This window comes from Prorops nasuta, unplaced genomic scaffold, assembly GCF_024137725.1.
Source record: "Prorops nasuta isolate Cenicafe-Biocafe unplaced genomic scaffold, Cenicafe_Pnas_1.2 PNAS00009, whole genome shotgun sequence".
Lineage (NCBI taxonomy): Eukaryota > Metazoa > Arthropoda > Insecta > Hymenoptera > Bethylidae > Prorops > Prorops nasuta.
In genome coordinates, this window is record NW_027116806.1 from 8,658,702 (window position 1) to 8,672,312 (window position 13,611).

Sequence of the window (13,611 nt, forward strand, 5' to 3'; positions counted from 1 at the left end):
CCTCCTCACCACCCTCTTATTACTCACGCATACTCTTATCCCCATACGCGTGACATTTTACGCAGCATTCCTAAAGAAGCGACTCGCATCACGCGTCCATCGAACAGTGCAGCGATATAAACCCATCGAGCGTAAAGTGCCAAAATTTATTGTGACAAGAAAACGCGCGTGACGGCTTATCACCAGTCCGCCACGGAAATCAACGACTGTGCGCGCTCTTTCGCGAATCAAATCGATCTTGTATGCTCGGTGAGTATAGCTTCTCTCGCCTCGATATCTTCTCTTCTTTTCTTCATACTCCACCCTTCTCCCCGTCCCTTTCGCTCTCTCTCTCTCTCTCGCTGTTTTCCTCTGTTCATTCTTAATCCCCGTCGTCGATGCCGCAAAAATGTAGCGGTTTTTAACAAAAGCTTAGAGGACAGCTTCTACGTAAGCGAAGCCATGCAAGAATTTCTTGGTGCTAGGCGAAACTCTTATCTTTAAAAGTGCTGCAAGAATCGTCGCGGTGTGTTCTTTCCTGGATAATAATGTCGTTCAGTTTCTTTATTTTTTAAGAGATATTATACAATGTGTAACGGAGATTTGATAAGAAACTTTTCACTTGGAAATTTTCAGTTTTGTTTCCTCGCACTCTGTATATACACGATCGATAACGTCAGAGTCGTTCACGAAATTACGGTATATTATACAGTTTCTTTGATGATGACGAAGAATTTGAGGAAAATTCTCGCAGAATTTTTTGCGACCGGAAACACCGAAGAATCGAAAGCTCGTCGCGGAATATTATTCTGCTCACGAACCGGAAGTACTTGGACCGTTGACGAGTTTGTGGGTTTTCGAGGACGATCACGGTGATGACGGCGACGGCGACGACGTCCGTTAGCAACTCCAGCGATAGGGAATTGGCCGGCAGGATTTCTACGGAAATAATCTGCTTACGGTAATCTTCTTGGCTTGCCTCCCTCCAGCCTGAGGTCCCCGCCTTCCATCAGGAGGACCATCGTCCACGCAACGATTACTGCATCGTTCTCCGCGTCGTCCACGAGGACTCCTGCCTCCCAGACTCTGTCAAAACTCGATCGTCCAAATTTTCATTTCGCTCCTTCGACGATTAACAAATACGATATTTTCATCGCTATATTTTTCTCGATACTTTGCACGTAACTTAATGACCAATCGTAATTAGTTGTTAATGAGTTTATGTTTGGTAAATATATTGCTTCGTATTTCTACCGTCGTGTTAAAAATGGAAGTCACTTTTACAATTTTCTGCGCTCGTATATCTTCATCTTTGCGTTGACGATGTACTTGTGAAATTCCGATGCTGCATTTGGCCTTAGCTGGTGAACATGTATTTTCGTTCGTAAACCTTCAATTATTTTAAAATGTCATTTGCGAATTCTATTCTTAACACTGCAGTGTATGTGTTTGTGTTGCTATATAGATAAATCCTACCGGAAACAACGTGCTAATTGATTAGTGAGATTAAAGTGTATCGATTGACGTCGAGTTGGTTCTCGTTTTATCGTGTTTTTTGTTGTTGTTGTTGCACGGGTCTAATCACGTGGATTGGAGGGCTCGTGCCAAAAACTATAATCGCATCGAAGAAATGAAAATGCGTCCCGTAATCCCCAGTAATGTACACTTTTTCTTGTTTGTACTTCTCTTTCCATTAGCCTGAATATGGATGAGAGTCTGAAGCTTTGTCTATCAGCTGAAAGTGGACACCCTAAAGTCGGCTCTTGGGGATTCTCAAGCATATCCCAAGGTGACATTTCCGAGGTTTTACATTCACTCCGAACACCTTAGCATTTCCGCTGCTACAATCTTGCCGCGATTCGATCTCTCATGGATTTTCGAGCAGGTCAGAAATACTCGAGACTATCGAACAGCGATCTCATCGAGAATGAGAATGACAGAGAGAGAGAGAGAGAGAGAGAGAGAGAGAGGCTCTAGAAAATATAAAATATCTCTCACTGATCCGTCACTAGCCTATCGAAATCTTGTCGAATTTCTACCCCCCATTCCTGGAATGTTAAACTGTATAGACTTACGTCACGCTGTAAAACATCAAAATTGATCGACAGATTCTTTGCAACAATTAAGGGAATGATGAAAACTAAGGTGGATAATAGGATTCCACGTGTGGGGGAAGTGGTGGGGGGGGGGGGGGATGAACGTTCTGTCGAAGAAAATGGTTTTGTATTTTTGAGGGGTGAGGGGGTTTTATATATATATATATAGAGAGAGAGAGAGAGAGAGAGAGGGAAGCACGCAGTCATAGGTTGACGCGAACAAAAAGTGCTCGAAATTGGCTCTAGGCTATCGCGTAGTTGCATCGCTGCGGCTGTGGGCATCTTTGTGCATCGAACGAGAAAAAGAGAGAAGAAACGTCAATGGGGATGGAATGATAGAGAAAAGGGAGAAAAAAGAGACGGCTCATCCCCCGTATACAAGGACGGCTCCAAGTACAATCACTTTTTCCTCCTCTTCTTCGTCTTCCTCCTCTACTTCTTTCCCCATTTCTCTCTCCTTGCCCACTTTTTTTTCTCTGCCTCCGAATGAAAACTAAGAAAGCAGGATGGGAGGCATGCCTCAAGGAGTTTCCACGGGAATTAAGTTTTACGCTCAATGAACGCGCAACAAGGCCGCTCCTTCGGGACTAAATTGCATTGAATGCGACTTCGAGGAATCGTTTCCTCCTGCGCGACTATAGCAACACGCCAACGATCCGGGACCACCCCTCTCGCCTGCACCAGCTGATTCCTATCCCGATACTCCCTCTAATACCTCTATAGCCACACCATCCTCCCCCCTCCTTCCCTACACCACACAATTTCCGCTTGGACGAAAATTCTCCCTCCCCCTTCTCTCTTACCGAACCCTCCAAATATATAGATATATATGCTCTTCCCATTGTGACGCGAATCACCCTTTAAACAGGCCCGCCAAAAATCTACGAAAATTCTATAAAGATTTTCGTTGGGCAAAGCGAAAAAGTAGGAAAATCAGGGGTTGCCAGAGTTTTGTTCAGCTCGCTGGATGTAAGTTGCCAATCGAAAAGTTATTTGGACAAGTGCCTTTTGGCTTTCCTCTGTGGAGAGCTCGTGTACTGTACATATACTCAATACACACACACACACACACATATGTATATAGAGAGTATAGACGGAGAAGGACCACGCTCCCCGAAACACGGATTGTGCAACGTACTTGCTTCCTTCCCCGATGCACATGTAGTACACATGCACGGAGAGACACACACGTAACTCGCAAACTCCGCTTTCTCCCGAGTGCTCTCCAGGAACAATGCGCTTGTGTGCAAACACTCCTGGAAACAATGCGGTCAGAATTTAACTTTTCGCGATAGTTCCGTCGAAGCAGGGTATTTACTCCACCGACACCCAATATACTCTCTCCTTACTGCTGCACAATTATACAATTTCATCTTTCTCATTTTATTTCCACACACCGAGTTCCCTCGATAATTCCCAGCAACGCGTCCTCTTGAAATAACTTTAATAAGAAAAAAAAACACAAGTTTTAATAGATATATATAGAATTTTCAAGTTTCTACCAGCGATAAATCGAGGCGTGAATTAGGAATAATAAATTGAGCGCAAAAAAGTATTGTTTGCGATCGTGCAGGGCTTATCGTGCTTGGACAATGCTAAATGAAAATCTCGTGGATGAGGAAGGGGGTAACAAGAGAGGGCAAAGGGAGCCCCGGGCGTAGTGCTTAATAACGGGGATTTAATAGTCATTAGTGGGTGACGCGTTTATATATACGTGTAATATACAAACATATATATATATATATATATACGTCCATCAACGGTTCATCAGAACGATTATTGGTAAGACAAAGTGTTTACGATATCGAAGGGTTCCCTCTCTCTCTCTCCCATTTTCATCCCCTTCTTCTCTCGGTCTTTCATCGAGCACTCGCCAGAGGATTCTTCTTTTATCATTATCGCTCTTGCAACTCTCTGCGCCTTGTAAGCCACCCCTCGCAGAATATCGTCCCTCTCTCGCAAGCACCGATCGGACTCCTCGGGCTCTCGAGCGTTAAGCACGCGGTTTTCCAAAGGGTCATAGACAATTGGAGGACCCTGTGGGACCAATCGAGTGGTGACTCTGATATTTTGTCCGCACTTGGTGGTCTGTAACAAGTCCATTGTCCCACGCACAGGCCTAACTGCACAAAGATAAAGAGGCCCGTCAAGTGCACCTGTCCCTTCCTCTCTCTCTCTCTCTCTCTCTCTCTCTCTCTCTCTTTACCTTTTGTACCAGGTCGAGCTTTGGCAAGACGCGTCCATACGCGCTCACACACATACACACATAAGGCTCAATGCCATCCCAGAGAAGCCTGATGGAACAAGTTACTCGCACGAGGAAAGCGGTACGCTTCCGAAATTGCTATATACACGAAAATATGTGTCAAGAACGTTCCTAGAACGTGGCAGACACGTTTCTACCGTATCGATCGCGGAGGATCGTTGGAGAACTTGCAAAAGTACGGAGGAAAGGCGAAATAGTTATCGGTACACGTATATATATATATATATATAGACTCCATATAGCACACCTATTTGTAGCGTTGACGCGTCTCCTCTTTTCAATCGCACTTGTTTACGCTCGGTGGCTCGGGGTGGACCGTAATAACGAAACGAGTGCTTTGTAACTAGTGTAAAGCAGCAATACACAGAGCAGTACCGTCACGTTAGAAAAGCAGAAAGGCAGAAGTGTATACGCATGAGTGCTCGGACAAGGAGCCTCCACTCAAGCACAGCGGCAATTTTGCGCCTTTTCTTCTCAATTCTCACCCCTGTCCTGCCTGTGCCTACTGCATGCTGCTGCTCCTACTCTTGCCTCCGCAAAGCCAAATTTTAATATAGCCCACACAAAAACCTCTCGTTATACGCAATATATATTGCAGCCACAGTGTAAACTTTGCCAGCAACCTCAAATTTCATTTCACGCCACTTCAAAGCCTTCCTTCCCGCTTCTCGTTACCTTTTCTTAAACGTACAACTACATATATATATATATACATATGTATATACACGTATACAAATGTATACAGTATAAAGGAACCGTCCCAGAAGTATAACTGCAGCAAATTCAAGCATAACCCTTTGATTCTCGTTATTAGGATTTTTCTTGGAAGAGAAGCACAGAGAGAGGAATTTAATGCAGTTGAATGCGAGGGATTTGAATAACTGTTTCCAGAGGTGGGTAGTCGAGGGGTTTTAACAGGTATAGCGAGCACGTTCGTGCGGCAATGAAGACTGGGGACCGAGGCACCGAGGTGAGATTTGGGTTTTTCCTCAATTCAATAGGTGTCTACTGCAATTGCCAGAAGTAGTGGCGCCGAGGGTCTTATTCTATGAGTTTAAATGACCGATCCTTCGATGCTTCATCCCGCACCTCGCATTGTCTATTATACACCTTATGGATTTGTATGTACAACAGTGTCTCATTAGTCGGCAAACATCAGAGTACCTGAAAATATCTGCACAGAAAGAAATAGTCAACCTGTTAATAATACATGGTGAACATGGGCTTAGAAATCATTAATACAATGTATTTTCAATTAATACAATATTCAAGAGTTATTATAAGAATAACGAATACTTAAGATTGATTTATTACCATCATCCTTAATATAATACCAAAGTTACAATCATTGTAATGTAACATTAACATTAATGCAATGTCAAAAGTCATATATAGTAGGAATTTTAGATTGTACCAATGATCGGAATACGAAAACTAAACACTTCGATGTTTGATATTACACCCAGAAAAATTATTCATGGATTTTGACCCCATTAACGATTATTCTTCATATCAATAAACTAATTTTATTAATATTAAGAATATCTTGAATTATTTATAATATGCATAAATTTAGTTTATTGATATCACGAATAACTGTTAATGGGATCAAAATCCATGAACAATCTTTCTTAGTGCATGTCCTTTTGATCACCGCATTTTATTAATGTGGATGTTATTACAATCACCTTGACATTAAGCAATGAACAGTAGTACATTATTCCGATTATGACGGAAAACATCGATTGAAAAATAATATTTAAGGACCTTGTTACAATGCTATATTTATTCAATAATTGGCTACTATTTCGTTCTGTGTATACGGTGCTTTTAACATTGGGGAAAAACTCTAGCTTCTAAATATGTATATATATCTGCAATATATTTTATTTCATTATATTTGCTTCAAGAGGATATATATATATATGTATAGAAAAGGAAAAAGACAGAGGAGGAAGCTCACAATAGGCAGTCGGAACGAATGCATTTATTGCAAAATGATATTTGCAATTGGCTCCGTGCCACATGTTTCCACAAAGGGTTTTAAGCCCGAACGGTTCGCCTCGAGTGTCCGTCGATGCGCTTTTCGCAGTTTCATTCATTTCGCCTAGAGGGAAGCTGGAACAATACTTTATTAAAAACGCTTCCGCATCAAGAGACTTTCAAGATGCCGTTAACTCCCCCTCGTCCTATACTCCAGCCGCCCCTTCCACCCTCTTCCATCGCATCTTGTCACCATATTTTAAAATAGAAAATTTCCTCCCATTTTTTACCTTCTCATTTGAAATATGCGCATGTCTATATACGTAGGCGACATAGATTTTTGCCAAAGCTTTCTCTCAATATTATCCACCTGTCTTATACTGCACTATACTATATATATGACAAGCCACCCTCGGTGCGCATAACGACGCGAAGTCGTAGAAAAGCATCCCCCTCCCCTCCCTCAACTACAGCACTGACCAAGCAAAGCATATACATAGAACTGGCTGACAACTGGCCGAGAGATTGGCGAAGGTTACGCCGGTATTAAATAACCCTAATTAAAACAGCATCGATCCTCGCCCTATCCTCGCGTAATCTCTTTTCCGTCGCTCTATCCACTCGTGTACCTTCTGGAGTCTCGTAATCCGCTTGTTTTTCATTTCGATGCACAGACTCTCATTATCCGACGATTAACGCTCTAATCCGAAACATGTGCGAGTGACCTGGCCAAGAGATATTGCCAGCAGCAGCGTAGCCCCGAAGGTGCCTCCTCCGCAGTCGCCCTCGATCTTTTCCTCCTCCACTTCCACCGCGCCTTCGTCCTACAACCATTTTCATGATCAAACGCTCTCTTCAACATTTTTTTCTCTCTTCGTCAATCTTCTCTAAAAAAAAAGAAAAAAAAACTCTGTCCATTCTCCGACAAAAACAACGCGACCATTTCTCTCCTCTCCTTTTTTTCCTCTCCTCCCAGATTCTCCTCGACGATGCTATATAGCGCGAGCTTTATTCGCAGATGCCGAGGCAAACAAATATGAAACAGTCCGTGTCCTGACTTTGTAACCGGATAGGATAAAATGGGGCTTAAGGTTTCGTGTCGTAGCGTAGCTTCGGTTATATACATATATATATATGTGTGTGTGTTGTAACGTCTAGGTCCTCTCCGAAGAATCCACGTCTCCAGAATGTGCAGTCACTCGACGCTGCAAGATGTAGCTTCTCGATAAACACTCCCGAAAATCTCCATCCTCCTCCTATCTTCAGAGATTTCAACAGCCGCGAGCTACATCTTCGGAGGACACTCGTTCTTCAGCATTTTTTCACTGGGTTCCTCCAATTCTTTTGCAGCCATTTTCACTCCATCATCATCATCCCCTTTAGTTATTTAACACGGATCTCTCTTATTTTCGCGCAAGCTCTTTTTGTCCCGCGGAATCTTCCATTTGCCCTCGGGTCTCTCCTCATCGCGCTCCCGCCATATTGCTCTTCGTCGTCGTTGGCCGTGACGTAATAGCGCAGCACCTTCCACCGATTAAGCAGCTCACATGCTGTCGAGCTCTGCTCCAGCTATTTCGCTCATTCGCTATTTTCCGCATACCAGGAGTATATATGCACATATACACACACCGACGTTCCTTCTTCTTCGTCCGCAAGACTCGAACAGCCGTAGATTATTTATTAACGACGGATATTGAAATGCAGGAGGGTTAAAGGGGGTGGAGGTATTATTATTCATGGCAATAAATACATCAGCGAGGATTTCTACCGAGGCTTTGCTGAAATTCTCGTAAAACACTTATCACGATTATGAGAGCTGCTCGGCGAAATGGACCAATGAAGAATAAGGCCCTCTTCTTTCTGGTTTCGCGCACTTCAGGACCCAAAAGCCTACCAACCGGTCTTTCCACATTCATTTTCCGCCGACGGCGACAAAAAACCTCCTGCATCTCTCACGCGGGCCCAATGAAATAATAAAGACGAATGCGAGGGTGGACTGGCGCATGTCCAACGTCCTCTTATCTAGTTTAACTGCTGGACCCTGTAGTATATATATATCTATATATATATATATATATATATATATATATATATATATATATATATATATATTACAAGTCTTTCCCGATTTAATTCCTCGCCTTTGTACGAGAATAATAATAATAATGCGAGAGGTTTGTATTTTTTTAAATTTTGCTTTCAGACAGAGAGTGAGAATCGAGGGAGCGATTGTGGAGGTGATAATGTGGCCGAACAGCCTCGGCGGGACGTCGGGGTGCAGCGGAGGTGCAGGGGGTGCCGATCTCGGTGCCCTCGCGGCGTCGACCAATTCGGCCAGCGAGATTTTCGGGCCAGGAGCGTTCGGCGCCTCGGCAGCCGGGCCCTACGGGGTCCTCAAGAGCAACCCTTACGTCAGCGCCCTCGGGATCCCACCGATCGAGGCCATCCACTCCAGCATCAGCTACCCTGGCTGCTCTCCAGCCGGTGAGTCTTACTACTGTGAGTGTCAATCAATATCATCTTTCCACATCACTCGCGTCTTTCCTCCGCCGTACACACGCGACTCATCGTCCAATTTTTTTCGCAAACGTCCCAAAGGTAACCCCAGGAAGCAGCGAAGGGAAAGAACGACCTTCACTCGTGCCCAATTGGACGTGCTCGAGGGACTGTTCGCCAAAACGAGGTACCCGGACATTTTTATGCGCGAGGACGTAGCGGTTAAAATCAATCTGCCGGAATCTCGAGTCCAAGTAAGTATATATAGATTTTTCCTGAAATATTCTGGCATAAAACTATCATCGAATTATGACGTCTCCAAATATATAATAGATAAAAGCATTCGAACAGATTTTAGAGGTTAGGGCGTAGAATCTTGCTGTAAAACGGAAGATAGTGCCTTCGCGGTGTTATAATAATAATAATAAATCGTCTCGAGTCTCACTGGTGGACCTCAGGCTGGACACTCGAGAACCGAATCGAGGGGAATTTTGCAAAGGGTTGTCCTCCGTCCAGCGAGTGCTGGCATCCAGACCTATATAGCTTACACGGGAGCATCGATTTACCACTGAAACTTATTCGACCCTCTTATCGAGTTAACAGTTACCCTGCTCTATAGCTGTACCCTCGTCGTGATTCTCTCCTATGCTTTATTTCTCTGTAATTACCAGGCCCTTAAAACGCGTTAAACGAATTAGCTCGAATCGAACAATCGATTTCTTATTATTTCCCTTCCGAGGTGAGATGACCCACTTGATAATTCAATCGAGTTCCTTAATAGATTACATTCGAGTGCTCGTTTACGCTTTGTTACTATATATGTATATACAGAATTGATAGATCGAGTCGGGTGTTCGTGTTTAGTTTATACGTGACTACGCACGTTCCTCGCTGATTTGGACCGGAAGGGCATCCGCTGGACGCACCTGGACGTTTCCCCCATTGAACTATACATATCGAATCGAGCGGTTATCGATCTATTCTTGAATGTTTATGAAATAACAATGAAAAAACAAAAAAGAAAAATAGAGGAAGAATTTGAACGTGAAAGAACGTCGTGGTAGCTCTCGTACAGTTCGTGGTCGTTCCCCAGAAAATCCGTAGAAGCCAACGCTCACCTCTCCACCACCTCTATAACATTGATCGGCCGCGGGGCTTCTCCAAGCTCTCTTCTCCCTGCTTTCCACCGTTACACCCCCCCCCCCCCTCATCCTCTTCATCCACCGCACCGCGCTCAAACTACGAGTCGAAAAACGAGAGACTCCTGCAGCACGTGTTTCCTAGTTAATTTGAAATTGATTAACGATCGAACGATATTCTCCACGCAGGTTTGGTTCAAGAATCGAAGGGCCAAGTGTCGACAGCAGCAGAAACAGCAACAGCAGCAACAGGACAAAGCACCAAGGTCGAAGAAGCCGTCTGGCAATGCGTCGAGCAATCCTTCCCAAGGAAAGAGTCCTTCGATCGCCAGCACGCCAACTCCAACTCCAGCTGCAGCCGTACCCGCGACCACTCCCCTGTGAGTTCCTTAGTAGATATATTACTTTTTCTCTGGAGAAGAGAATTTAGCATCGCAGATCTCTTATTTTCTTCCTCGTTGGAATTTCAGAAGCGGTGGTACTGGAGGTTCTGCGGCCAGTTCTCCGGCTCTTCTGCGAGATTCGCCGCAATACAAGCCAGCTGGTAGCGCCACCAGTTTGCTATTAGCTGCCAGCACGACTCCACCCAGTGTAAGCCTTATCGATTTAAAGGAGAATGAACAAAAAATCTTTTTATTGGTAACGCGTAGATTTGATCGAGTTTTATAAACGATGCATGTTTTTTTTTTTTCAATATTAGCTCGGTGGAACGGTGTACAGCAGCGGTGGTAGCAGCAGCAGCATTTGGAGCCCGGCTGTGACGGAGAGTGGCGGAGGATTCCTGGGGGATCATCAACGATTGGGATGGACGACGACAGCCTCTCAACAACAATGCTACCAAAATTATTCCTCCTACTACACGTCCAATATGGACTACCTCTCACCAGCCTCCCATCAATTGAACGTTGTGGTTGGTATCGTTATCTACTTTAGCGTGTTATATGTATATATATATATATAGAGCCCATCATCCTCTTCATAATTGCATAATGATAAATCTGGATCTTCTCCTCTCTCTTAACACTAGGATGGCGGAGGAGGAGGATTGGATAATTCGTGGAGCAAAACAAGAGATGAAAGTGCCTCGTCCTGGTTTTATAACAGTGCCGGATGGGGGGATAGAAAGTGAATATATACTTGATACGTGATCATGAAAATCAGGCATAAGTACTACATATCATCGACAATAGCAGAGTGTAATTCTTCCCTGTCCTCGCAGGTTCTCGAAGAACGTGACATAGTAACGTAGTGCCAAATTCGGCCAAAGACGCATATATCAGATGTACGAGCGACCAGACTTTTTGTTCATGATAAAAACATATCGTTGGTATATATGGCCGTAGTAGCCTCGTTGACAGTGCTGAAACAACTCGTCGATTTATTTATTCCATCGGGTTTTTGTCGTGCACGCGCGACCAAGCTCTCGAATTTTCAGTCTCTTGAAAATAGATTGCGTCGTTATTATTATTTTAGGTAAAATACAATGCATGACCATTGGATAGAAAATTTCGATCGGTATACTTCTTAAGGGGATCCCTTATCTTTGTCATAGATTAATTTTAACATTGTTTTCCCCGAGCGAAGAAGCCTCGAATCAACCACGTCTTTTTCTTTCGCCAACCGCATGTGAACGAGTGTTACTTAAGATTCAACAGTGTCGTCGAGAAAAAAAATCCTTCTCTCTCCCTTTCTCTCTCTCTCTCTCTCTCTCTTTCCTCGTTAAACAACAATGGATAACAAATGCTGTTGCGTGTATCAATTTTAATCAGAGTCCTTCGCAGACATTGACATCGCGAAAATCCGATGACGACGTTGAGTCTGATTGTTTCAGTGCAGCGAATCTTACGACAAAAAGAATTCTTATTGTTAAAGACTAGTCATTTTAAGTGGAGTAATAATTGTTATTAAAAGTATCAGAAATACTGCTTGTAGATGTTAATAATCTTTATGTAAACGGAGACAGTGCAAAATGAGAAAATACTTAATGTTTATTTATTTCCATATTGCAATTGGTAAGTTTAAGAGGATCGTGTATTTGTTTAAAAATTTATTTCCGTCATTAATTCTTTATATCTATCCATTGTAATACGTGCGCAATCCGCATTAAGGCTGCATTAAAGTACAATCTTTTCGTTCATTTTTAATGTGATTGTAAGAAATTATGATCTAGAATCCTAGGTGTAATTACCAAAAATACCTAGATATAAACGTCCCCAGCTAGAATCGCTATTAGATATTCCGATTTGTACATACTATATATGTATATGTATATATATTGCTGTTCGAAGCTAATTTAGTTAGTCCCCGAATTCAACAAGAAAATATACATCCTATCCATAATACGTTTAATATTTTCGATGAATAATATCTGTACTCGTATATGTGTATTCGTACACAAGAGGCTACACATACACAGTATGTATATAAACAATAAAAATATATACATAAATTATACATCGAAAGTTTATGTACATATGTACCATGCTTCCGTATTGAAATATGATTGTACACATTGCACACACGTCGAAGTGTATTTACACCTGGTATAGAGACCGTGCACATCAACACAATGATAGCGAGGTGTCAATGTATAACTGTATACGTATAAATAAATTACACTGAAAAACTGCGAAAATTTACCGATATTTTGCGCTGATAGTATGCATATACACCAATATACATTCTTATCTCACTGTCATTGTGTTGGTGTGCACGGTCTCTATAGAGCTAGTATTTTAATTTCTTAAAGATCTTTGTTTTTTTCTCAATCAAAAAAACTTTCATCTATGATTTCAGATCCGTTTAAACGCATACCTTTAAAATTAACTCTATTACGTTTGAGAAATAGGGAAGGCATACTAGATATATACATACAGAGTCGACGCCTCTATGGTTTCATTAAAGCATTCGACAAAAAGTGAAAAAGTTACATGTAAAATAAGAATTTATATATATACATATAATATAGCTTAGGATGTAATTATGTCATTGTTTAGATTGTTATTACACAAATACTATCAATAATAATAGTAAGATATCAAAGATAAAAACAACGATGTGCATTTGTCTTAAAATGTATGAAGAGAAAAGATGGAGATAATATATCAATTTAAATTAATTATAGACCTGTCATTATTAATGCTGTTTAATATAAACCTTATCTTCTAGGTTGCAAACAGTGGCTTCAACGATATGTGCTGTTTATACATTGACAAGATTTCAGTGTAAATTCGAAGCAATTGTATCGTATTATTTTCGACGATGGAGCTTCTAGTAAAGGTTGGATAAGCCTAGTGCTCCAATTTATAATCTCTTTTACTGCTATTTCTGATATAGACTTCTCATTTTGTTTCAAAACATACATTTTTTTTAGACACCCAAAGAACCCAAACAAAAATATTATATGAAAAATATGGAAAAATAGTTTCTATATTACTATCAATCGCCCACGGTTGACAAACAATAACTTTTAAGGGCGTATTCCACTTAAGGCCCAAAACGCTCGTAATGTCTCATAATGTAATAGTTCACGTTACACGTATTATATATTGTGGGCGTTATTGGCCTTAAGTGGAATACGCCCTAAGAAGATAGAATTTTAACTTTTTCAGGTTAACGTTTTGTTAACAGAATGATTTTAATAAAAGCATTT

The 13,611-nt window shown here is 42.0% G+C and overlaps 1 protein-coding gene across 1 annotated transcript; it reads left to right on the forward strand.

Moving 5' to 3' along the window:
• The first annotated feature begins 508 nt into the window (after positions 1-508).
• Positions 509-13,386, forward strand: LOC136776111 (homeobox protein OTX2-like). Its single transcript, XM_066731480.1, has 7 exons — positions 509-940; positions 8,528-8,823; positions 8,923-9,074; positions 10,149-10,339; positions 10,430-10,550; positions 10,660-10,869; positions 10,987-13,386. Exons 1-7 carry the CDS (start codon positions 855-857, stop codon positions 11,086-11,088), a joined length of 1,158 nt encoding a protein of 385 aa, XP_066587577.1. The 5' UTR covers positions 509-854; the 3' UTR covers positions 11,089-13,386.
• The last annotated feature ends 225 nt before the right edge of the window (positions 13,387-13,611 follow it).

What these genes read in the sequence shown, in the direction of transcription:
- LOC136776111 (XM_066731480.1), top strand. Translation starts at nt 855, where the DNA reads ATGACGGCGACGGCGACGACGTCCGTTAGCAACTCCAGCGATAGGGAA. An exon ending in ACGGAAATAATCTGCTTACG is followed by an intron (nt 941 to 8,527) that starts GTAATCTTCTTG and finishes TTTTGCTTTCAG; the next exon opens with ACAGAGAGTGAGAATCGAGG. An exon ending in CCCATCAATTGAACGTTGTG is followed by an intron (nt 10,870 to 10,986) that starts GTTGGTATCGTT and finishes TCTTAACACTAG; the next exon opens with GATGGCGGAGGAGGAGGATT.